General features: G+C 41.2%; 1 protein-coding gene across 1 annotated transcript; it reads left to right on the top strand.

Annotated features, from left to right (window-relative positions):
* The first annotated feature begins 258 nt into the window (after positions 1-258).
* Positions 259-25,453, top strand: METAP1 (methionyl aminopeptidase 1). Its single transcript, XM_040064939.2, has 11 exons — positions 259-410; positions 10,401-10,452; positions 12,442-12,554; positions 13,900-13,960; positions 15,149-15,240; positions 15,969-16,052; positions 17,269-17,407; positions 19,998-20,129; positions 22,532-22,675; positions 24,853-24,918; positions 25,087-25,453. Exons 1-11 carry the CDS (start codon positions 291-293, stop codon positions 25,245-25,247), a joined length of 1,164 nt encoding a protein of 387 aa, XP_039920873.1. The 5' UTR covers positions 259-290; the 3' UTR covers positions 25,248-25,453.
* The last annotated feature ends 934 nt before the right edge of the window (positions 25,454-26,387 follow it).

Below are 26,387 nucleotides of genomic sequence, written 5' to 3'. Positions count from 1 at the left end.
ACCTTTGAGACATCTATGAGACCCCCTCTCAGTCCTCCGTTCTCCGTGCTGAATAGGCTAAACACCCCCTTTACTGTGAGGGTGGCGAGGGGCTGGCACGCGTCGCCCAGGGAAGCTGTGGATGGCCCACCACAGGCAGCGTTCAAAGCCGGCTCGGATGCGGCTTTGAGCCCCCGGAGCCTCCTCCCTCTCCCCCTCCGTCCGTCCCTCCCCTCCGCCCTGCTCTCCCCGCCCGCCCCAGCCGGCGGCAGCTCCGGGCGGCGGCTCCTCCCCCGTGGCCGCCCGGCAGCATGGCGGCGGCGGTGGAGACCCGCAGAGTGTGCGAGACCGCCGGCTGCAGCAGCGAGGCCAAGCTGCAGTGCCCCACCTGCCTCAAGCTGGGCATCCAGGGCTCCTACTTCTGCTCACAGGTGAGGTTCCCCGCGGCCCAGCCCTTCGCTCGGCGCTCCGGGCGTGCGGCGGCGCAGGATCCGGCTCCCCGCGCCGGCTCCCGGCCGCCCGGGCCCGGCCCGGGGTGCCCGGCTCTGCCTCTCTGCCCGCCCGCTCCCGGCCGGCCTGGCGCAGCAGCGCCCAGCCGGGGAGCCCCCGCGAAGTTCCCCCTCGGCTCCTCGGCTGTGGGAGCCGGGGGAGCCGGGCTGGCGGCCCCGGGCGGGGCGGGAGCCCCATTTCTCCTCGTGGCCGCGGGCGATGCGGGACCTCAGCGGCTCTAAAGCGCAGCCGGAGCCTTCGTGAGGGGGTGCACGGATGTTCCTGTGCCTGAAGGTGTGGGTGGTCCGTGTGCTCCCCTTAAAAATAAAGACTTAGTGGGACAAAGTGAGGACGTGCTCATCAAATTCAGCGGGTGCGTTTCTCTGCCGCCGTCAGCTCTGGAGTTACTCGGCTTTGATAGACACCGGGAGACTTGTTGCTCTGAAATCAGGTTTTCTTTAAGTTATGAGTTTCTGTAAGAATTATTTGATACTCTTCCTTTTTTTTATGATTCCCTTTTCATTCCTAACTTTTTTTTCCCCACGATATCCTTTGATGTTCTACTCTGAGGGTGCCAAACAGGAGGGTTCAGGTTAGGCCACATGTCATAGAGCAGTCAGCTCCCTCATATAAACGTGAGATTTGAACGTGTTCTGTAGGCCATGGTGGTAACAAGAGTCTGGTCCTTCAATAGAAAAAGCTGTCTGATGACTGCTGCGTGGGGTTTTTGTTGTTGTTGTTTGTGGAGTTCGTTTTTGTCTTGTTTAGGTTTTTTATTAACTTTAAAATGTACACTAAAATACATAACCTGATCCTTTAATCTTTTTGTATGGGTACTTCTGTCAAAATCAGTGAGGACATATGTGTTTATTTCAGAGATTAACACCAGGTTTCCTTGTCACAACTATAATTCAGAGTAAAGTAATTGAACTTTTGTAGATAAACATAAGAAAATAATTCAATCACATCAACTAGATTAACTTATTAATTGGGAAGAAATTTTTTTCTGAATCAGTATGTAAGCTGATAATTATGGTTTGCATAGGACTAGGAAAATTTCCCACGTGTTTGTGACACACTCACTGCACAGTTTCTAGTACTTTCCCCTGAAGTCTCTGTGCCGTGTGCTGGGAGGTGATGCCAAATTAGAGCAACTGCAGCTCAGAATTGTTCTGACAATTCTCTGTCTCTGGTTCCTACATGGTGCTTGTGGTTAACTTCTAGTATTTGCTCTGCGTTTTACTGTGTGTTTTGACATGTCTGATATAAAACTCATCGTAAATGCATCATTGGTGTATATGAATATTAGTGGGTGACGACAAAACCATTTGTTAAGAGAACGAACAGGCCAGTGTGAGGAGTTCCAGTTACATCTTCACGCCCCTCCTTCCCATCTTTAGCTCAGCTAATTCCATGTAAGATGCAGAGATTCTCGTTTTCTATATACTAAGTTTAATTATTTTGAAATACGTGCTGCTGTTGTTAGGTAAAAGGGAATTTTTGGAAATAATTATTCCTGGCTTGTTAAAATAGACTGCTGGATAACTGACTACATGCTTGTAAAGCTGTCCTGCCTAGAAAATGAAATCCTGAACTGAGAATCCCAGTCATCTCTCCGTGAGTGACCTGGGGCGTGTTGTGCCTTGCTGTCCCAGTCAGGAATGTGGGGAAGCACACCGAAGGTGCTTCGGAGGTTTTGGGGCGAGGTGTTACAGAGAAGGACACTAGTGACAGCCTGTTTTAGTGACGTGCAAGAAATGTCATGCACGGAGAGAAGAGTGCCCGTGTTCATCCTGTAGCAAGGGCCCTTAGCCCCTGTGTGGGCCCAGCATGGAACTGTCCCGAGGCTCCAGCTGTCCTCATCACCTGGTGTGTGCCGAGGAGGAGACTCACTGCAGTCCTGCCCCGGTGCCTGGCAAACACAGTCAGGAGGATAGGTGAGGTGCTACTGACAACCTGGCTGCCTCTTCAAATAAGCACATGGCAGGTGAAGGACTGTTATTTTCTCTGAACTTCCAGCGAGTTTCAGCTGACAGCAGTGGACTGGTTAGCATCAGTGAAACTTTTCTGGAGTTCTCTCTTTAGTGGTTTTCTTTCCATTCTGGTCTTGCATGCGTAAATAACTCCTAGATAAGCTAGTGGGGGGATGTAGGATGTTATTCCACCTCATAGCACAGCCTGTGTTGTAGCTGGCTTGCTGCTGTTCCCTCCCTCTAAGGATGCATGCTTCTACCCTTTCCCTTAGGCTGTCCCTGATTCTTTGGTGAGCTACTTCTGAGGTCTTCAGAGTTTTCTTTTAAATGGAGGAGAAGCAGTTGCATTAGCTGTTTAGTTCTGGGTTTGGGGTTTTTTTTTGTTTTTTTGCGGGTTTAGCACTGCAGGGTCATGAAACACTTCAGGAGTGTGCTGCTGAAGAGCAGGCTTGTCCAATGTGGCCTGGTTTGGCCCAGCCATAAAGTCAGCCTGTCTTTATGGAATGTACTGGTGTTAGCCAGGTGTGTGGGCACTTGCTTTGGGCTGAGGGTGGATTGGGAGCCACAAGCTATCTCCTTAACAGGTAAAAGCATTTGTATGGGCGTGGACACCAGGTAATTAACCTGCTTGGAAGCCTACAATGAGTTTTTCATTCAGGCAAAACTCCAATCAGAGCTAAACCCAAATTTGTAGGAATTTATTTTTTCTAGTGCTGAGAATAAACAACAGAAAATTGTGAACTACCGTAGGAAGGGAACCATGTGAAGCCATGTGTTTGGAATATAAGTTACTAACATATCATTTGCTAAGAAAAAAGTGGTATAGGAGTGAAAGATATGGGAAATATGGGAGTGAGAATATCAGTGTAGTGTGGAGATTGATTAAAAATTATTTTTCATGTCTGCACATAGAGAATTGAAGTGAACTTCCCAAGCAGATTGCACCAAGACAATGATTTCCCTGGTAGATTTATCATTTGTGTTTCTCCTTTCCTGGAGAAGGGGTGTTATTCTGGTCACTTATTTTTTTCTCCCTCTCTGTATCAAAACACATGTCTCAACAACATGCCCTGAAAATGCTTATGCTGGAATAATTTGACATTCTCTGAGATTTCTTTGAGCCAGCACTGTTTTCTCTCTGGCTGGTGGGCACCTTGGAAACTGGGTACAGCTGCTAAGTAATAGTTGTGCTTATGGGTTATGGGTGGAAAGAAAGCCACATGGCTGGGTTCTGGCCTAGCAAGGAGGTTATGAGCTGGTCATGGAGCCAAGGTAAAAACGGCTTTTAGCAGCAGAGGAGCTCTTGAGGTAGTGTGTTGAACCCTGGCTTTTTTTTTTTTCTCTTTCACTTCAAGGTGTAACAAGAGGAACTGTTCCACTGAGGGATTCTGTCTGCTCTTAACCTTTAGTAATATTTTAGGCTAAATCAAGTACTGTCATTACCAGCTACCTTTCTTGACCATCTTGTTTTCTTTTTTTTGTGTGTTTTTATCATCTTGTGGTGAGATAGAGTAATTCAGTCTGTCTTCTGAATGTGGAAATCACACAGATGTCCAGCATCACATCTCAAGAGCAGAGTTTCTCTTGCTTAGATGAATTTGCTATTGTGAAATTGCCTTTCAGATACAGTCACTTGCATGTACATTGTGTGTAGTACACCTAAAGAGTTTGTGTTTAAGTAGACAATTTGCATTTACGTCTTCTACAAGTGGCTGAAGGGTAAAGAAGGGGGGAGTAGTGACTGTTTTTGACATCTCCAGTTACCATTTTTTTGTGAGCCTTCTAATTGTGACTGGATCACTTATTAGTGATTTTTGTGTTGCTTTCATGAAAAACTTCCTCTTTCGTACTGCTTATATGAGTGTCTTTGACAAAATGAAGTAGGTTTACTGTGGTGTGGACTAGATGCTGGTGCAAGGCCATTTCTCCAGCCAAGTTCAGAAATATCTACTTGTAGACACTTACTGGAAAGATTCTCTTGCTCTGAAGTCTGTGGCCTTTGCCATTTTTGTTTCTCTTGAGAGCTGGTGGACACGGGCTGTCATCATAGCAGCCATAACTTACTCAAGGAGAAGTGTTACCCCTCCCTGTTTTGTGTGCCCTTGTGTTGTGAGCCCCAGGTGTATGAAGTGGTCTGTTCATGGAGTCAGAAGTGAGGACTGGGGTTCCGTGGTGACTCTGCCCCATGTGTTTGAGGTGTTTGAAAGGCTGGCAGTTTCTCTGAACTGTACAGTCAGGGGCAGCATCTCTCTTGCACTGGTGGGTGCCTCCCAATATCTCTCGATACCTCTTGAAGTGGGGTATGACTTGTTAAATTCTGGTGACAGGAAAGAAATGCTGTTTTGTTCTCTCAGTGAGTTTATATACAATTTACTGCTTTCTGGAAGGCACATTTTCACTGACACTCAGCCCTGGGCCCCTGACTTCTTAGGATGCTCGAGGTCACAGTAATTTGTGAAAAATTGTGGATCTGAAGAAAAGATTGTTGTCCCATCTCCTGCTTTGCCGTTTCCTTTCACTGTTAATGTGTTGGGGATAGGGAGCAGGGAGGAATGGACCTGGATGAAACTTTTTGTCCTCTCTTACATCAGATCATAGGACATGAGTGCCATGTTTCATCCTTGCTTCACTGTTCTTTGTGCCTGAAATAGGCTGAAATCAGCTGCTTGGATTCAACTGCAGCACACAGGAGTTTCCTCAGGCACAAGTGGCACTCAGCTGATACCATCTTCTAGAAAATCAGATTTCCTTCATCAGGAAGCTAACATTCTCAATTGCCTATAAATAACCATGAATACCTGTGTCTGAGGGAAGCACCTGATTGTTGGTGAGGTATAAAAGCTGAGCCCTCATGACCTTCTGAAAGTAAAACTTCAGGCTCCTGTAGGCAGACTTGTTGAGCTAGTTCTGTGTAATGACAGAGTAGTCCAGTTGGAATTCCTCTGGTGTGTTTTTTCTTCACTACTCTCAAAAATCAGTGTATATTTCTGTAAATCTGAAGAGCTGCAAAATGCAGTCCCTTCCTCAAAGGAAGGGCTCGGTCATGAGGGACCTGGCACTCTCAGGGTAAGATCAGATCTTAGATGTAGGAGGAAGTCGATGAACCCTGCTGATACCAAGGTTCTGCACGTAGGTACTTCTCTTGGAGTGGACTCTGAAAACACATATTCAACTCTTCTGAAAACCTGACTAGTCATGTGTGCTGCTTAGGCTAGTTTGGGAATTTTGTATGGAGTTTTTCAGACTCAAGGCTGTGAGCATGTACTGCCCTAGGAGGATTTCAGCATGCTGAAAAAAGTCAGCTGTTTCATTTAACATCAAATGTACTAACACCTCAACATACTTGTACTTAGGGATAAAATGTGAGTTAATCTGTACTGTATTAAATATGTTTATATATAATAATGATAGCCTGGTATTAAGCTAAATGCTGTACTTGAGGGGGTTTTTTTTGTCTTCTGTTTTGCATACCTTTGCGGTATTTGGTTGAAAATGAGTTCTCATTATGCAAAATGATGTAGTCTTAGGTTAAGCCCCAGACAGTTTTACATTCTAAAGGACATTGGTAAATTCTGTTAAAAAGATTGCTCAGAATATTTTTAAATATAGTGTGCTGCTTGGCACTGTTTCCTAGATGTTCATCCATTTCAATTCAGGGCATAATGACATGCAAAGAAGCAGACAGTCTGTCCTCACAGTCTTGATTCCAACTATTTTTTTTTTTTTTTTTTTCCTTTTCTTTTTCTTTTCTTCTTGTAAAGTAGATAATTTTGAAATTCATCATGGTCCTCTAAATGGTGACCATAGAGGATGGAGGGGGTAATTCTGTGGAGGCTGGACACAAGTTGGGGTGCACACAGAGGGGTTGCCAGAGCTAACTTGGAATGAGTTGCTCCCATGCAAATGCAGTTCAGAAACACAGTCTATCAGCATGCCTTGAATTCTGTGCTGTGGTGCCTGCATAGCTTCCTGGGCTTGGATACTGTAGAGTGGCCTGGCTTGGAAGGGACCATAAAGACCATCTAGTACCAACCCCCTGCCATGGACAGGGACGCCTTCCACTAGACCAGGTTGTTCAAAGCCCCATCCATCCTGGCTGTGAACACATCCAGGGATGGGGCATCCCTGTCTCTGGGTAGCTTATTTAAATCTAGTTTATTAGATCTGTGCTATACAGAGGTTTGTAGTGTAGTAATATCCTAATCTTGATTGACCATCCTTTTCTCCTCTGGAATTTGCAGTTGGCGATACATTCCCGCCTCTTAATCAGATTGTATGCATACATGAACTGAATGAATGAGAAGCTTTCTGTTATTCAAAAATACGACAATAAACATAGCACAATTTTTCCCCTAGTTACTCCAATAACTGTTTTTAAAGGTTTTGTTTTTTCAGTGGTTGATTAAAAAAAAAACCAACCCTCAAGGTATTTGGTAATGAGCAGTGTGTTCATAGTGAAAATGCGCCATACTATAAAAGAAATGCTGCTATGCTGCATAATTCTGTTGATATTGGGTGAGTCCTTAAGGTAAAAATAATTTTCAGAAATAACACAGCTTCAACAAGGGGATGCAGCAAGAATGTTTCCAAATGGTAGTGCTGGTTGTGCCTTTGGTTACCTTTTGATATATTTTGGTGAACACTGGGTTGAACTTGTCTCTGAACACAAAACCAGTGGCATTGGCTTAAGAATGTCTTGAAGCCAGAAATGTTGTTAAAGGTTTCAGTATGTTGACAGCCTCTGTCTAGAAGACACATTTATATTTTTCTTACTGATAGAATAGTTGTACCCAGGATTGCTCTTAACAAGTCAAGGACTACCCCTCTGCTTTCTTTTTTGTCATACATTTGACTTCTCTTCTTGTACAGTCCTCTTCAGTGTTTCTGCGTCTGTCTTAATTGAGGTGTAAAAGTCACATGCAATAAAAAGAAAAATGCTTTAGGTGAGAAAGGTGGGGATATTAATATCAGGCCTGCTAATGGATAATATAGTGCTTGAAATGAAACCCAGGAAGTCTTCCAAGAAACTTGACGCCAAATCCATATTATTCCAGTTCTCCCTGAAGCTATTTAATGTTTTAAAATATAGCCATGCAGTATTACATGTTCCTTTTTTCACTGTATCTGGGGGAAAAAGAAATCATTGTTTTCCTCATTTTAATATTAAAAATCACCCCAGGTATTTTGTCACTGGATTTTGTTTATTTAGTCATTGAAAATTTTCTATCCTGACCTGGGTAGGGCATAGGAACACAGAAGAATTGTTAAGAGAGAGGAATGGTAATAGCAAGATTGAAGTAGATGTTTCAGGAGAAGGCTCAGTGAAAAGCCTAATTTTCTCCAGAAGATACTCCAGAAAGTGGCCCATATGGGGGGAAAGAGGAGGTTTCTTCCATAGCTTGTCAGGAAGTCTGCGGTGTAGAAGGTGAGGGTGTTTGCCATGTGCAGGGGTACTTTGGTAGTGCTTTGTTGCCAGGGCTATGATTCTCCAACCTGTGAGATGACAGCTGCCATATTTTTATGTGGAATTGCTGAGGCAGAGCTCTGCAGTCACGTGCAGTGTGGTGCTTGTGCTTTCTTGTAGGTTGTTGAATATAAATAATTTGTATGTACCCGGTAAGTCCAGTGCTCGCAGGAAGCGTATGACTGATCCTACACAAAATAGATGGGCTGTAGGTGGATGTGCAGCATGTCCTTTGAGTGCCTTCCAGAAGTGTCAGACCAAGGCACAGAGATTCATTGATTGTACACGGCACTTGTAACAGCCCCTGCTCACTGAAATGCTTTGGACTTACTGTGTGTGCCTGCTGCAGTTGATGGATGTGCACACGGTGCACGTGTCTGGGCTGTCTTGGGGTATAGCAGCTTTGGAGCTGTGCCCAGGAGTTCTGGCAGAGCTACTGCTCCTCTGGAGATAGAGGGCAAGCAAAATCTGGGAAACATGTTTGGGAAGACTTGGGCATATGGTGACCTTATGCAGAATCATCTTAGGCTGTCCACAGCTGCAGGATGTAAAAAGCCGAAATGGAGCCTCTCAGGTTATGGTACTGTCCCTGGTGCTGTGTTTTCCTGGTGTTTTCTGGTTATGGGCCGGCAAAGAGGAAAGAGTCTTGGTGTAGGACAAAGCAAGGGCATTGGAGAACATCCCCCAAAATCTCATGGGAAAGCAGAGAATGAATGACAAACAGTAATTAACCACAGCTGATGTATGTCTTCCTTCCCCAAATACTCCTTTATATTCAAAAAAGTGGATTCTAGGTTTGCAGGCTTGGTAGCTGCTCTAAGTCCTTAGTTGTGTAATCCTTCTTATGCTTCAGAATAAAGATCTCTTGTTTGAAAGGGGATTAAAACCATACTGGTGCTTCTAGTGTCCTTGAAATGGCATTTTTAGTTTTTTGGGGTTTTTTTTAAATTTTTCCTAAAGCAGGCTTCAGTTAAAACCTGTTCCTTTTCTCCCAGCTCCCCAGCAAAGAACAGTTACCATTTGATATATATGTTCTGTGCAAAGGTCTGTGTATGCAGTGGGTTATGTAAGTGTGACAAAACCTTGGGCTGCTGTTGGAGGTGACGTTCTCTCTGCTCATCGAGGTGTTGGTTTCAGAGCTCCTGGCAGTGCAGGCATCCCTGGTGTGTGAGGTAGCAGAACACAACGGGCCACTGGTTCTGGTCATGAGGGGAGCAGCACACACACAGCAGGTTCTCTTTGAATGTAGGTGTACTTGTGCCCCACTGTACTGTGTGTTTGTGGGTGCACTTTGGTAACTACTGGTTGCAAGACTAATGAGGGAGGAGGGAGAAGGTGGCTTAACAGGAGCAGACAGCTCGGAGTGCTCAAGAGCAAGCCTGAAGCGAAGCTAGAGTGTTACAAGCTGGGTTTAGTTTGCAGATGTGTTGTCTTGGACTGGTTGGGTGTTGTAAACTTCAGGTTGAATCAGTTGTTGGCTCTGGATGGTAGTTTTACAGTGATGATTCAGCATTAGTATTGTTTTTCCTTAAAAAGAAAAACAGTTTGCTTCCTGCTTCTTTCTTCAGAAATCTAGTTGTAATTGTCAATGATTGGAATTAGCAGTTTCTTTAATGGGTGCTTTGAGTGCACATAGCCATTGATTTAGAATTTCTGCTACAAACCCAAGTAATTTGCTAATTAGCACCTTAAAGGATCACCTTTAATGCTGCCTTCTTTGGCTTTTCTACTTAAATCTCTTTTATTTTCTTTCATGTCTTTTCTTCATCTTAGTCCTTTATTCTCGAGCTGCTATAGCCATTTCCATCTGCCCCTTTCCTCATTCTTTGTTCCTGGCCTGAACTGCTCTATTTGTGCTGGGGAAGAAGAGAAAAGACCAAACTCCTCCAAGAGTCTCACTCTTTCCTCGATTTCCGTTTCAACTTTGTCAATGCTTTCTTTTCGATTTCCTATTTTCGTTCAGTAGCCCTCATTTCTGCCCTTCAATCTATTTCATTAGTTTCCCTGTGGTTGTGCTAATTGGCCTCTGTTGCTTTCCTGTGCTCGAGCAGGAGGGATGCAATTAGCAGGAGATGGCTTCTTGTAGGAGTCAGGGGAGGACCTTGGTGTTCACTGCAGCGCTGTAAGATCAGGTACAGAGATAGACTCTGTTTCAGCCAACCTTCAGCTACCATGGTGTTTAGTTACTCATTAAATTGATAAGGGGTCAATAATATATAGGATTATATCAGTGTATTTCACTGCCATGGGTGTTGTCTGTTTGGCTGTGCTTTGTCTGCCTAGTCTCGTTAGTAAACTTTTGAATGTAATATTTCCTATTGCTAAGACTAGCAGTTACAGTAGCATTTACTGCATATTGCTACAAGGGTTAATAAAAAGCAGTCTTCCAGTTTTCTTTTAAAATACATTTGTTTCTCTATTTTGTCAGGTTGGCATATCTGACCGTGTAAGTGCTGCTTAAAACATGTATTTATACATTTCGTTTGCAATTCTAGGAATGCTTTAAGGGAAGCTGGGCCACTCACAAGTTATTACACAAGAAAGCAAGTAAGTACATTACTTTTTAGAATGCATTTTCATATTGCTTTGAATTGGTTTTGTCCTGTGCAGTCAGCTCTAGGTGGCCTTGCTTGAGCTGGGGATTGGACCAGATGACCTCCAGATCTTTTCCAACCTTCACTGCTCTGTGCTTCTCTGCTTAGGAATGGTATTGGGTTGTTTTCCAAGATAACCTGGCACTGGGTGATGCATATCTGAAATTTTGTCCAGTTCTCCACAGTCTGAAGTTCTGTGTAGAATTTCAGAGGCAGAGGTTCACAGAAGTGCCTGTTTCTGTTCACTTTTCTATTTGCATGAATTATTGCTTGAGCTATATTTCCAGGTATATGAACACAGAAAGACGGGTGCTGAAATAAAGGGCAAGGAGAATAATAAATCACTATTGTAAGGCAATGTTCCTTCATAGCATTTCAATGTCTATTGCAGTCAAAGGCAGTACAGTGGGAAAGGTTCTTGCAAACCTTTGTGATTAGACACTTGCTGGAACACAAGTGAGTCAGAGTACAGCTGTTCTGTACATTTTTTGGGAAAAAAGGGGAGAATGCTTGTGTGCATGGTGCAGCCACTGATAGAGGATGTATCATAGCTAGGATTTTGCCGAGTTCAGTTAAAGGACAGCTGGTAGCTCTGGCACAGAAGTACTAGGAGACTGGTAGAATCTACCTTATCTGAGTAGTGAAAATAACTCAGGAGTTTAAGACCAAAGAGGAGAGGACAGACCTCAGTTCTGCCCCTTGCCACCACCCTGCCTATCTTCATTAAGCCCTGCTAAAAAGAGAGGTAGGATTAAAAAGTGATGTGGCAGAAACCCACATCCTCAAATAATTTTACCTCCTTTCCTAAAACCCAATAAAGCTTCTTTTTCCATGATAAATGTTGAATGGTAAATAGGTTGGAGTAGTACAATTACAAATGGTTTCCTTCTTTCTGCCCTCCCAGTGTAGGGATCTAACAGTTCACACTTGCATCCTGTATTCTATTAATTTGTGTGAATAAGGAAAGCTTTGTACTTTTGAACTGTTATTTCTCAGTTTCATCTGAATTGAATGTCATTTGAGCAGATGGTGCAGATGTCAGCCACAGAGGCTCTGAGGAATTGACATTAGGGCTTGCAATGGCAGGCACCTTTTGCTACCTCTCCATCCTTCTGAGATATAAAAAGAGAAAACAAACAAGTTATCCAGTTATGAGTTAAAGATTAATGTTACCGTGCTCTTTCTTAACCCTTGCCTTCTCTTTCTGAGTAAATACTTCTCCTTTTGGTATTGCTCAGGATCTGCTTGTTTCAATCCTTTATGTAAACACCTTCAATTTGCCCTCATAGGAATGTGTTATTTGTGAATGAAGTCAGTCATTGGACCATGTCAGACATGAATTTCACAAAGTTCAGAGAGCTAGGAAGCTCCAGCAGTTTGGGACCATCTTCTAAGGTGTGAGCACTGCTTGTCCTGAGCTGCAGAAGTGGCGGGACCTGCACTCTCTTCTTCAGCTCTGGAGGGGCAGCAGCCTCCATGTGTTGAGCCTGACAGTTGGGTGGCCTCCCTTCCACCTCAGGGCATTTCGGTCACTGGGTGCTAAGGGAGATCACGAGAGAGGAACGTTCATCTGCAGTGCGAGGGTGTTAATTGAAGGGACATTGAGTGCCTCTGTAGAAACAGGCCATTTTCACAGGAATGAGAACAAGCACTGCATTATAAAACTACAGATGAAGAACAACTTAATTACTACACTTCTTTGTGCATTCAGTCCTGACATTCCCTGGTTTGCTATTGAATAGGGTAGGAAGAATGGGAATTTGGAATGGACGATACAAAATGATAACTGCTACTTACGCTTTGATACATCAGTGTCTAAAATGCCAGAGTCAGGTCTAGACTTACACACTTCTAAGTCACTTTCTAGACCCCACAGTTCTCATTCTTAGTAGGGCAGATTTTGCTGCTGCAACTTTTTCCCGCCTTTTTCTCGTCTTTTCAGAAGATGAAAAAGCTAAGCGTGAAGTTTCCTCCTGGAGCCTGGAAGGCGACATTAACACAAATCCCTGGTCTGGTTATCGATACACTGGGAAACTCAGGCCACACTACCCACTGGTAAGCAAGAGGTGCCACTCTACTCCAGCACTGCTATGTTCTGGAGCAGCTAATGGACCATTCCTGACCTGATGACCTCCCACATTTTAGCTGAGAGAGGAGAGTTTCTTGAACCCGATGGCAAGGACATGCATGGCTGTCCTTATCGTGGTTCATTTTAGTTTAACTTGTTCTTTCTCCTGGTATATCTATAATTAACGGAGTGCCTGTGAGCATCAGTAACAGGCTTAAACTCATACCTTTTGGATGTACACTGTGACATTTATTCCACAAAAAAGCTACTGCTAGTTCAGAGGATGTCTCCTAACTGTTTGTTGTCCTCGCCAGTTATGGAGCAGTCTGTTTCTGAAAAGCTCAGGTGAATTAATTTAGAATTTAAATAAATGGTTTTAAATTCTATTATATTATGTAAATGGTTTAGAATAACCTGGTGAGTGAACTGGTGAACAGCTGAAAGAGCAGAGGTTACAGGAATCTCCAGCATTGGAATGGTGAAGAAACAACAGGGGTCAGTAAGTAATCTTTGGTTGTGAAAGGTGGGTTTAGAAGATGATGACATATAACTGTGTGTGTGTATATATATATGTATGTGTATATATATATATTTACAAATGTAACTATTTTTAAATTGGTACAAGTTTATGCATGGAGTAAACTGAAGCTTTTTTTACAGCAATAATGGTATTTTCTTTACATTTGTCTTTTCTAATTGGCCTGTGCTAGAAAAGCTGCCCCTGTGTCTTCCTCTCTCTAGTCTTTTCCATCTGTTACAGACTCGTTAGATAACAAATTAGGAGAGCCTGAGCCCATGTGTGTTTGTTAGTGTTGTTGGGGATTTCTCATTGGCTAAGTAATTTAGTTGTGTTATCTCTGAACATTGGCTTTTTTGTCTTTTGACTGCTATGAGACTGATGCAAATGAAATTAGAGATTTGACTAAGATGATGATCAGAAGTAGAAATCTTACTAAAGAGAAGAGGGATATATTTGGAACCAGTGCACTTGCAGTCTGGAAAGCAGCAGAAAAACCCACTGCAGTATGGCATAATACATTATAAAACCAGTTTGATTGACTTGAGAATAAAAATCTGATTTTTTACAAAGCTGTGCAGTTGGCTGTTGAAAGCTGTATAATATGATAGCGATAGAGAGTAACAGCAGAATGTTTGGGAATGAAACTTGTAACTTTTGGAGTGTTTACATACTTTGCAACTTTTTCTAAATGGACTTAGCCATATTTCACATGAAGTATTTCATATTGTATTTAATTTTGCTGTGTGACTCTGTTTTTGTGACTACAGTAATTGTTCTTGCAACCTAACCAGCTTTGCCTGTGATTTATTTAGACGCCAACAAGACCTGTGCCAAGTTATATTCAGAGACCGGATTATGCTGATCACCCACTAGGTAACATGAAACAAATCACAATTATGAGTGTTACGTTTGCTCTCTTTTTTTCTTTTCATTGAAAAAGCCTTTAAAGCATCAAGGAGGTGCTGGAGAAGGGAACCTCTTTTATCTGTTCTCACTTTACTTCTTCCCCACAGTAACTTAGTGATTTTTAAAAAAATCATGGTTGCTAATATTTTTTGGAAGTCCAATGTTTGTAAAGCATTGTCTTTCAAAGGTGTACAGGAAATTAAGAGTTAGTTAATTTGGTTTTGGGGTTTTTTATCTGAAACATACAAGTCCTAGTCCTGTTGTTAATTTGATAACAAACAGCAATCAGTTGATTGTCACAGATGAATGCTAGACCATTCTCTGTGTCATCAGTGTATCTGTTAAAAATATATTATTTTATAACAAAACCAAGAAAATCTTGCAGTATGCATCCCCCAAAAGAAAACTGGTTGTATGAGTTACAGCTGTTTTTGGACAGAGAGAGAATGCATTCAAAATTACTCGTTTACTGGATTGTTTTGGTATTTTCCCCTTTTTATACCAGTATTGGAGCTGTGCATTTCACTAAAAGGCTCCTATAAAGTCTGTTAGCATTATTTTTTAATCTTAAGATGTTCCATAGTTATTTCTTAAAGAGTGTAAATACTATAACAACACAAAATACTGGATTTTAGGGGGTCACTCATCTATAAAGTTGAGATTGCACAGAATTTGGTAGGGAGAATTTACATATTTTTGTTAGCAGATTATTGCAGTAGTATAGCCAGATATATTCCCAAGCTCATGTAACTCTTTATGACTGTTTTAGAATGTAATTTTCACTCCTTATTTTCTAAGAGCAGCTAAAAATGCTTTTCTATGAATAAAATAACTTCTTGGTAAATTTTATATTTAAGATTGTGTTTTGACTAACTGGACATGGTGGTTTTATGCAGTAAGTGATTGAGCTTCCTGAGCACATGGGGCATTATGGTATTGTGGAAGGCTTATGACTTCCAACTGATCTGAATAATGATGATAATACTATGGCTTGGTGGGTTTCTTACTTTAGACTGTGGTGAGAAAGTCTGTACTTCTATTGCCCTTGGTAAGCTAAGGAAGTTCCTGGGTTGGATATGTGTAGCAGTCATCACCCTATATAACATGGGGGGTTTTTTCTTTCTTTTTTTAATCTTCTCCCTTTTTCCTTCTCAGGAATGTCTGAATCAGAACAAGCTTTAAAAGGAACCTCTCAAATAAAAGTACTGTCATGTGAGGATATAGAAGGGATGCGAGTAGTGTGTAGGGTAAGGGAGGTTTGATTTTTTTCTTACACAAGGTGCCTTTATACTCTTTAAAAATCTGTAATGATTTTTCCACTTTGTCACAGCACATTTGAGAGTACAAACTTTCAAACCACTTTAGAGCACTGAAAAATAGTTTGGGAAGCTTGATGTTTTCTGGCTTTTTCTCTTCTTGTGAGCCCAGTTCCCAGTAAAGTATTTTGCAAGCAGAAGGATGACACTTATCTGTTTCCTGCATTTGTTATTAGCAGTAAGACAATCTGTGCCTGACTTGTTACTGTTAAGAATAACTTTTATAGTGCATAAATGAGAACTTTTTCCTCTCCTGGAACTGGTACTAGGTAAAAACTAAAAAGCAAAACAAAACCCCATCCCTAAAAATTTTTGAAAAAGAGCTGATCAATTGTAACCACTTCCTTTTGCCTAAAGTCAAACTTGGAAATGTATTGAGGTAGTCTGATTTAATATTATGGCATTCAAGGAAAATGTGGTCCAAACCTTAACTGGGGTATTTTCAGCTCTCACAGAGGTGGCTGAGTACATGACCTGGAGACATCTCAAAGTCTTTCTGGAGCCCAGCTCCACACAGCTTTCCTGGTGATCTCAGTGTAGCTGTCAAAAATGGGTTATGAATCTTGCAGAGAGTAGTCCTGGTCTGTTTTAGATCAACTTAAATTAAGCAAATAGATCAATTTTAAATATATTTTAAATTTTAAATTGTTTATTTGCAGCTTGCTAGAGAAGTACTGGATGTTGCTGCCATGATGGTGAAACCGGGAGTAACTACTGAAGAAATTGATCATGCTGTCCATTTAGTAAGATTAGTTTGTTATTCTTCTGGTGTTTATAAGTGTTTCCTTGTATCTCTTTATTTTTAAATTATTATTGTGTGGTTTTCTTTGTTGCATGAATTCCATTTCTTTATTTCAAACTGTTTCCCAGTTGGAAGCTGATGGGTAGTGCAGGTGGCAGAAGTGTGCCACGGTGCGATAGTAGGTTCAAAGTGATTTAGAAACTCTCGGGCCTCTCTCTTGTATCAGCTGTTTCCAATGTTTCTGGCTTCAGATATCCTCTGAGTTTCTTCACTTGCTTTCTCAGTTAACATCATATTATTTTCTTTCTTCCAAACCCTTTTTGCTCCACGGGTACCATATATAAAGAATGCCATATGTAGGCCATGGATTTCCCTGTACTCTCTGTGGTTGGTTAAGACATACAGAGGAGAAAGTTAAAATATTTATGATTGGGAATGAGAACTGAGGTGCCTCAGAGACAACTGGAAGATGTTTGATGCAGTCAGACAAATAAAGCCACAGTCCAGGGAAGTGTTTAAAAAACATACTGAAGAATCTTCCTGCCTTAACTTTCCATAGATATTTGAATTGTGTAATTTTTTTCTATGCTGTCTTCTCTATGAATCATGTAATCTGGTACTTGAGGCTACTTCTGTGCCTTGTGGGAAAGGAAACAATTTTGGTATAGTTAAGTTTGTTAGAGAGCTTTCTTTACTTCTCTCAGTATGCCACAAAGTATATGTGTGTGTATGTATGTATGTATGTGTAAGTATATATGAAATGTGTCAGTTTTGCAAAATACAAAAAGGTTATTACAGTGCAAGGGAAGCAGCTTAAGGTTTTAAAGCCGGGAGGGAAGAGTAATGCTAAATATTACTTTGTTTAGCTTGTGTGTCTTGCCGAAATCTTGGACTGGGTGCTTAAAAGCGGTAATTGAAAATGACTTTTTAAAACTGAATAAATATTGCTGTACATTGTTTCAAACCTGAATATCTCACCATTTGCAGTCAAACACGAAAATTAGTAGAAACAAAATTAAAGTAGCTTTAATTTCTTCCTGGTAAGAAATGCAAGGCATAATGAAAATACTGCCAAGAAATGCTTGAAGAACTTTATTTTCAAGAGTCACTGCTTTTCAGCCTATCATTCTTACTGTAAAGCTGTTGCACATATGTTTTCTTCTGTGTTTTTTCTTTGTGCAAAACTTACTGGTGTAAATTGTATCTTCTCTATTTAGGCTTGTATTGCAAGGAATTGTTATCCTTCCCCTTTGAATTATTATAATTTCCCCAAGTCGTGTTGTACGTCAGTGAATGAAGTGATCTGTCATGGAATTCCTGACAGGAGGCCATTGCAGGAGGGAGATATTGTTAATGGTAAGTGCTGTGCAAATTAACCTTCAACAATTCTACCTTCTGTGCACTTAAACCATGCAGTAAGGTGAGGTTTCAGAAGCAGGCAACATCATTTGAATAGTTTCTAAAGAGAGGCTTTTCTTCTCATTTACTAGTTAGGTTGTTCTTACTTATCTCTGCTCTTTACATACTTGTATTAATGAATTTATTTAATAAAATAATTTCAAAAGCTCAGTCCAGTTTAAGAGCTTTATAATTCTTCTGCCCTGATCTGTGCATTAATATAGTGCCTGAGTATTCCACTTGTGGGCTGGATTCCAGTTGTTCCAGACTGTGTATATATAGTGGATAAAATGTATATTGAATTATTCAACTGGATTAGTTCTGTGTGAATTCTTGATTGGATGGCTCTAGATTCTTACATTTTTGCTATGCTCATGATGATTATCGTGACTGCAAGGGGTCTGAATGTGGAGGCATTGTATAGGTGTGTGTTACCTCTTTTTGAGCATCTCACGGCCTAACAATACCAGCTGCTTTTTGTTCTTGATATTCAAGGTACTTGGGCCTTCTTGGGTGGTGAGAGATACTTTTATAAATTATTTGACCATATCTTGTTTTAACTTCCATTTCTTCTTGGTTTGGCAGTAAGAATTAATTATGCTTTTTTTGTACAAACATTTGCACCTTTGTTTATTGCATTGGTTTGCTTTTGTCTAATGTGTAAATAAATACACAGCATATGCTAAGGTTTGACCTGCCTCTAGAAGCAGGTTGTAATCTTTCTAGATTATCAGATGTTTGATACATACTAGCTTGTAATAATAGCTACTAAGTCTACACCTTGGTGCTGTGGGTTCAGCCTTTTCAAAACAAGTCTCATGATTGCTGCCCCTGTCTAGGTAAGGTGTGGTCTGTTGAAAGCTCTGAGCTTGTAGAGTACATGTAACAATGTACGCCAAAGCTCCTTTATCTTATTTTAATTTCAAAGATGATGCCTTTGCACAGCTCATTATTATTGCCAGCTATGCTGGCATTGCTGGAGTCCAGCTTAAGAAGCCCAGCTCATGGAATCATAGTTTGGGTTGAATGGGACCTTAAAGATTGTTTGGCTTCAATCCTTGTGCTGTGGACAGGGACACTTTCAATATAAACCAGGTTGCTCAAAGCCCCATCCAGCCTGGCTTTGAACATTTCCAGGGATGGGGCATCCACAGTTTCTCTGGGCAACCTGTTCCAGTGCTTCACTATTCTTACCGTAAAGCATTTTTGTTTAGTATCTAATCTAAACGTACTCTCAGTTTGAATACACTCCTCCTTGTCCTGTCCCTACATGCTCTTGTAAAAGTTGCTCTCTGTTTTCCTTCTTGGCTCTCTTCAGGTGCTGGAAAGCCAGTTAAGTCACCCCAAAGCCTTTTCTTTTCCAGGCTGAACAATCTGAATTCTCTCAGCTTTTTCTAGTTGAAGAGGCACTCCAGCCTTCTAATCAACATGGTTGGCTTCACCTACACGGTGCCTTACCTCTCTGCTATTTGCATGCCAAGGCTGTACCTCAGCCCTGGAGGAACACCATCTGTAAGAGGCTTTAGTCATACCTTTGTCCACATTCCTGCACTCGATCAAACTTGGAGCCTTCTGCTTTGTTATAATGAGAAAGGACTGGGCTTCCTTTCTGTAAGGTAGTGGCTCAAAAGCCTCTTGAGGAGGAGGACCAGAACAGGTTACAAGGAGGGAAAGAAAAGGTAACTTGGAGGGAAATGTACCATACAAACAATTAATAGGAAGTGTCCATCATTTTCTTTATTTGAAATTTTTTAGCCTGGAAGCCATGCCAAAGTCCAAAACAGGTTTTTTGAATCACAGGAACATATCATCCAGAAGGTACTAGCAAGTGATGTCTAGTTGTTGACACCAAAGTGTGTTTTCCCACATCTTCCTATCAAGATTGTTTTGGTCTCTCGGCAGCTCATGTACAATATTCCTAAAGTATTATTGTTCACTAGTTTCCTTCGTGACTGGTTACCTGTGAGAGGATTTGGGTGTGGGTTTCTTGAATAGCAGAGCAAAAACTCTTCTGTTGGGTTTGGTGATCTAGCAGCTACTAGACCTACGAGCTGACTGACAAAGACTTAGAAACAAAAGTTCCCATTCTGCCACAGCAAGACAACTTGGCATGTAAAACCATGATTACATACCTTTTAAAATTTAATTTCCCTCGATTAGTGCTGGAATTAATTCTAAAAAAGAACTTTAGCCAGGTAAATCACTGTGGAGCAAAGAGCTTCTCTTTCCTGTTTTCATATTTAACCTAAAAAAGCAATGCTAGCTTGCTGTGTCTGTGTTGCAATATTGGGGGATTTTTTCCTCCCCCTTTTATTTCATTAAATCAAACTGTTCACTGGTGAAACACTAACTTATAAATTATTATATAGAATCTACAGGATATGCATGAAAGAATTGATTCTGCTAGAAGAGCTTTCATGGGGAATTCTTGTGAAGTAATCACTTGACAATTAGAATCCCCCATTTTTCCGTGTTGGCTCTTTCACAAAGCAAGAGGCAGGAGGTGAGGCACGGAGTGCTAATTTCCCCCGTCTGCTGTTGTGTGCAGTGGATATCACAGTCTATCGCAATGGCTACCACGGAGACCTGAACGAGACGTTTTATGTGGGAGACGTGGACGAGGGTGCCCGGAGGCTCGTCCAGACAACTTATGAGTGCCTAATGCAAGCCATTGATGCAGGTAAATCACGCCTGGAGCATGAAGGTTTGGCTTCTCAAACGTGCTTGCTCGTATTGCCACTGCTCAGTGGCTGCCGGTGCGGCACACAGCAGCGCTGGTGTGTTGTCACCAGCTGATGACGGGTGTTGTGTAGTGCAGTGACTTCAAATGGCACAGCTCCATGAGTGGTGGCTGCAGCTTCTTTTTAGATGTGGGCTGATGAGGAAAACGTATTTGATGCTGAGCTGATCCGTGGATGATATTGACATGGAAACAGACTTTGACCATTGATGAGTAAGACATCCTTGATCTGAGTAACTTTGAGAATGTAACAAGCAAAGTATGTTTTGGAGAACCCTACTTTTATAATTTGTATGGTGTTGCACAGTGAACTGGTAATGTAAAACACTGTGTGAAGACCTTAACGTATCTCTTTAGCCCTGCCAAACCTGATGTTTATTTCATAAAGCTATTTAGGAACTCTTGATTTTTTGTGGGAGTGTGCCAGAGGAGACAGATTCATATCATCCAGTACATACAGAACTTTAATTATTTTGCTTGGTTAACAGTCAGGGCAGCTGCATTGAGACATACAATGAGATAGAAAGGTAGCTGCAGAATGTTATGTTCAACTTCAGAAAACAAAAGAAGAATTTCTCAAGTCCCTGGAAATACTTGTACCATATGTATCTTTTATACCCTGCAGCTTCTTAAAATTCCCATTATAATTTAATAATTTCATGGCCTCTAAAGATTGACGTTTAAGGTGCTATATAGTAAGGCTTTAAACTTGCATTTAATCAAAAATAAATGTAAATAAAAGAAATGAAAATGAACATAATTTGGGTTAATAATTTGGAGGTAGCTAGTCCAACTGAAAAGACAAAAATCCATAGGATTGATGTTTTGTGTATCCATTGCGTGATCAAGAAAATACTGCCAGGTTGAGCTGTGAAGAACAGAGATTACCTGTTTATGTGGGATTACTGTTCTGAAATGACCACTTTGTTTTTCAGAGCTAAACCAGAACAGTGTGTATCTTTGGTCCTGTATTTTTTTATAGCAAATGTTACATATGTTGTCTCTTATCCTTTGTATCCTGGCTTTGATATAGAAACTGTGACAGAAATTTCCCTGTGTTCATTACAATGAGATTAAAAATCTCACCGTAAGTTTTTAGATGCTGTAACACATTTTAAAGTGTTTTAGACATTGCATGTGAGTAGGAATTCTGGCAGCAAGTGTCTCAGCTGTTAAAAAGGGGGTCACCTCTCCTCTCTTTAAATCATCTTGATGTCTTTGTGTTGGACCAGCAGAGCTCTCTCTGGGAGAGCTGTATGAGAGAGAAGCAGAGGGCTCCTTGCTCCACTGAAATGAGTTGCACATGCTGTCAGGCCCATACTTCACAGCTATTTAGCACAAACACAACAGATTAGTCTCTTCTCCAGCATATCCTTTTTAATTTTTGGAGAAGCATGTATATTCCAGTAATATAAGTTTCTTGTTACTTGCTGTAAATTCAGCTTAGGGCTTTCAGTTGTAGTTGATTACATTAGCAGAGAATTGAACTAAATGGTTGCTTCACATAAAGTTTTAGCTTTATGTGAACTCTGCTTAAGATGGCTGCACACAACCACACATCTGGCTCCTGAAGGAACAGCATATGTTCAGGGAGTTGGGAATAGTCTTGGGAAGCCTTGATATTTTGTTTTAAGGGGCTCAAGGTTGTTTTTGGGATGAATCATTAGCTGAATGATGAAACATTGTTGCTTTTATGGTGTCGTTACGCCCTTATCCAACTGCTCAAAGTGAACGTCTCACACCATTTTCATGTGTTTCGAACTCTCTAACTTCTAAGGCTTCCTAAAGAGATTGTCAAAAAAAGTTAAACCTGAATATGAACATTCTTATTTGCTGTTAACGTTGTCAGTGAGAATCTCATCTAAGAGTAAAGATAACCATTTCCCCTTTATTTATTTTTCTAAATATTGGTCCATTGTGTGCATTTTTTCACATAATAGAGGGACAGTTGTATATTAAAATATAGTTCATACATTCATTGCAAGAAGCACTGCAGCCCAGGGTGTGAGAGATCACCAAGTACTTTGAAAGTCTTTTATTTTTAATTTCAAACTTTGACATCCTTTTAATGTGAGCACTTACATCCTTGAAAGGAAGGAAATAGTATTCTTGTGAAAAAGGCATTTTCTTCTGTCTCTTGGGTTTTTTTTCATATGCTACAGTTTCTTCCCTCTCTCATGTTATTGCACACACATACATACTTAGTGGATTAAGTGATCATAGGAAGCTGCATACTGGAACAGATGGACATAAGTCATGAGTGCTACAGAAATGGTGTTTGATGGTTGGTTGTGTTGAAAAAAGCTCTCTAAATTTCCTTCTGTATCTCTTTAATTCTGCAGTAAAACCTGGTGTTCGGTACAGAGAACTGGGGAACATAATTCAGAAACACGCTCAAGCAAATGGATTTTCAGTGGTTCGGAGCTACTGTGGGCATGGAATCCATAAACTTTTCCACACAGCTCCTAACGTGCCCCATTATGCCAGTGAGTATTTGTTCCCTTTGTGCTGTCCTGTAGACAAGCAGTGATTTGCAGTGAATGCACCCAGTTTGCTTGGGCCATCAAGTTGGCATTTTGACACTTGAGAAATATATATATATATATATATATGTGTGTGTGTGTGTGTGTGTGTATATATATATGTATGTATGTATTTAACTCTGGAATGTAGCATACTTTATGGACCCGTGCTTGCATTATCTGCCTGCACTAATGGTTAGTGTTAGCTCTCATCAGTACTGGGTAAGTGCTCAAAGTTTTTTCCTGAATTCCCGTACACATTCTTGTCTGACATGAACTGCCAAATGCATCTCTCCTTAGAAGTTCTAAGCAAAACCTTACTGCCATTTACAGATGCAAATAAAAAGCTCTTTGAATGGTATAGATGGGTGCTGTGCCTGAATCTGGATCCTGTTTCTTTCACTTTTTTTCATTTGCGTGTTGTCATTTGGTATTTCTGGAAACTTCATCCTAGTGTGTTGCAGAGGAGGAATCAACATTCCCCCAGTAGTGGTAGTTTTTGGAAATGACCGTGGCCCTGTAACAATTTTTCCAGCAAGACTGAGAAACAACATCCACAGAGGCAAAGGACAGAAGGCTAAGTGCCCGTGGACAACTGACGGCAGAGTAAACATGGTGAAGCAGTGATGAACAGTTCACACTCATTTTAGCTGTAAAAGCTGCCCTGATAATAGGACACTTATTTGCTCAGACCTGACAGGTGCCTCCGTCTTCCCATCTCCTAATGAGTTTTAACACATGTTATGGTTTTAGAATATAGTCTAGCATTCCCGACTTTCCATGTCATCATTTCCCTAAGTTATTTTTTCTGAAAACAGAGAAAATCTGTTAATTGCAGGGTAAAAGGGTATCAGTTCCTGGTATGTACTTTTTGTTGTGTAAAACAAAGAAAGTATGGATTCTTTGGAGAGCTTTTAAAACCAATTAAAATCCAATCCAAGACAAAGGAAATTTCTATTTTTCCTGGCTGTTTGGAACTTTGAACTTTTATTTTTCATTGAGCAAATATGTCTGTTCCCAGAAAGAAAGAATGCTGGGTGTATATTCTGGTATTTTTAAATACAGGGCCACAGCAAAAGCAAAGTGGAAAGATCTGAGGGACTTAAAGCTTTTTGGAGGAAACAGAATGCTGCTGCTTATTTTTAGTCCACCATGAAAGAAATTTGAAAAGCAAAAAGCTCATTTTCTAAGAAAAATGTTCTGTTGCTGTTGTGGCAGCTTGATGTCTGGGATTTTTAAAGCCTCTCGGTGATTTAGGCAGTGTAATAAATTTACACAATTAAGGTTAGATGGGGGGTGTAAAATGAATGCAGATTGTCCACAGCAGCAAAGTAGCTGGGAGCTAATGGTTCCTGTGCAGCTCTGGAGTTTGTTTCAGCTCTCGGGCTCAGTTATATCTGAGCTGTGCTATTCTTCCAGGTGAAGCAGGGCAGAGGAAATGGGCTGAAGCCTTTCTCCAGTCAAACTGCACTCCTGGAGTCCTGCTGTCTGTCAGTGTGCCTCCACATAAGCATTTTTGGTGCATTTAACATCAAAAAGTTCCTGTGTTATTGTCCTGGCTGCCTCGAAATGCTCTGCTATTTTATATTAGCTAATGAATGAACACAGCATTATCACTGGCACTACTATGACCCCATTATCCAGGGTAATTAGGGGGCACGGTGTCTTTCATAAATGGAATAATGGGATTACTTAACCACGGTCGCATTTTGACAATTTATTGATGCTTATGGCTCCGTGCAAACAAATAAGGAGATTCCAAGCCTTTTCTGAATGTCTTAAGTGCTTCTTACTTCTGTTGTTTTTTAATCATGATTTTCCATTATAGAAGTTTGCAGGAATTCCTGTGTTTTATTTGTTCAGTGTTTTTATAGAAGTAGAGTTGAAATTCCAGTTGTTGGAGAGAAAGACAGCAGTTAATTTTAAGCTGCTTGAGTAAGTATTACAGTGTTGGTGGATGGGGAGAAGGAAAGAACTTGGGGAAGTCTTTATGTATATGTAAAGATGGAGAAGTGAACAGATCACCTCAGAAGGGCTTTTCTGACTTTACTGTGTTCCTGTTGTATTCTGTTAGGACAAGGATTTGTTCATTTACGAAGATGGTATTCTTTATTCTAACTTGAGTGTTTATTTTATTGCAGAAAACAAGGCTGTTGGAGTCATGAAGCCAGGTCATGTATTTACAATTGAACCAATGATCTGTGAAGGTGAGCAATTTAGCAGTAGAGTAAAACAGTTACTCTTGTTTGCCCTTAAGTAGTGATGGAGCAGGATGCTGATTCTATCCTGTAGAGCTGATAGACTTTCCGTTTCTCTTTGGGGGACTGATACCTGTTATTTAAAAACTGGCAGGAAGTGATGCTTGCTGTTTTCAGGTGGCTGGCAGGACGAAACCTGGCCCGACGGCTGGACTGCGGTGACGAGGGACGGGAAGCGCTCGGCACAGTTTGAACACACGCTGCTGGTCACGGACACAGGCTGCGAGATCCTGACCCGGCGCCTGGACAGCGTTCGCCCCCACTTCATGACCCAGTGATAGTCCACACTGAGCAGGTGCAGCAGAATGAGAAATACATACATATTTTTTGCCCCCTGTACTATGCATTTTTTTAAGAGTACAGAATAGAAAGATTTCACCATTTACTTTGTTCTCAGTGATTGTAGATAAGAGGAATATCTCGAAGAACCTGACCCAATGCCTGCAAAAGCAGAGAATTAAAAGAATTTCCTGCTTTCCTCCTACCTACAACACTCACGCTGTACTTTCCTTTTTTCTTCAATTACTTCTTTAGCACCTTTCTTCCAATTAGACATACAATTGCTTCTGTTGCTGTCATGATATTAGCTAGAAAAGCGTGGGTAAGCTTTTCCACTGGGACTTGATATTTTGGGATCCAGGTTTTTTTCACCATTTCAGTGTGCCCTGTCACTCTTGGTTTGTGAGTGGCACCTGAGATTTTAAGCATTTCTTATTCCAAAGACTTGCTCTTGCTTCTGCAGATACTATTCTGGGCCTTGTTTATCAGTTGAGAAGGGGGCAGAAGGAAGAAAGACACACACGTACAAGAGCGGGCTACCTTTAATTCTGCTCCCATCTCTCTGCTGGTGGCTTCTGTGCTGATTGCCACTGTGGGTGGCACACTGGGTTAATGGCAGGACTTACTTCTCTTGCTGGAGATTTGATAGATGGAAAGTTTACAAAGTCTGTCTTATATGCAGCTCCCTGGAATAAGCTGCTTTTTGGCAAAGCATTACTTGCAGGCAGCTTCCTGCGCTAAAAGCTTAGTGAAGCTGATGTATCAGACTTGCCTAGGTAAAGGAATGAAATAAGAACCAAAAAGATCCCATGATTCATGGGATCCCTACATGTGTTAACTGTGGGGCGTTTTTTAAAAGTACATCCACAGTAGCTGTGGGGGATTGGATTTGCAAGATTTACAGTGAAGTATCTCAAAACAAGTCTGAGTGTGTGAAAATGAAATACTTTCAACATTTTCTTTTGGTAATTTTTAAACGGGTCATTTTCTTCCCGCTCGGGTGAGTGAGTTTCAGGCTTTTGGAAAGTCTTAGGGGGGCAGCTATGAAAATGGATCTTCTTTTCCTCAGACAGGGTATAGAGTGGGCAACATTGGTATATATACCCCTTTATATTTTGTTAATGGGTCATGGTGAGCTG

This window comes from Hirundo rustica, chromosome 5, assembly GCF_015227805.2.
Source record: "Hirundo rustica isolate bHirRus1 chromosome 5, bHirRus1.pri.v3, whole genome shotgun sequence".
NCBI lineage: Eukaryota > Metazoa > Chordata > Aves > Passeriformes > Hirundinidae > Hirundo > Hirundo rustica.
This window is presented reverse-complemented; position numbering and strand designations above follow the sequence as displayed.

Excerpts from the sequence above, each read along its gene's own strand:
- METAP1 (XM_040064939.2), top strand. The coding sequence starts at position 291 with ATGGCGGCGGCGGTGGAGACCCGCAGAGTGTGCGAGACCGCCGGCTGC. Across the intron at positions 12,555-13,899 it reads TCAGGCCACACTACCCACTG|ACGCCAACAAGACCTGTGCC; the intron begins GTAAGCAAGAGG and ends TGATTTATTTAG. Across the intron at positions 22,676-24,852 it reads TAACGTGCCCCATTATGCCA|AAAACAAGGCTGTTGGAGTC; the intron begins GTGAGTATTTGT and ends ATTTTATTGCAG.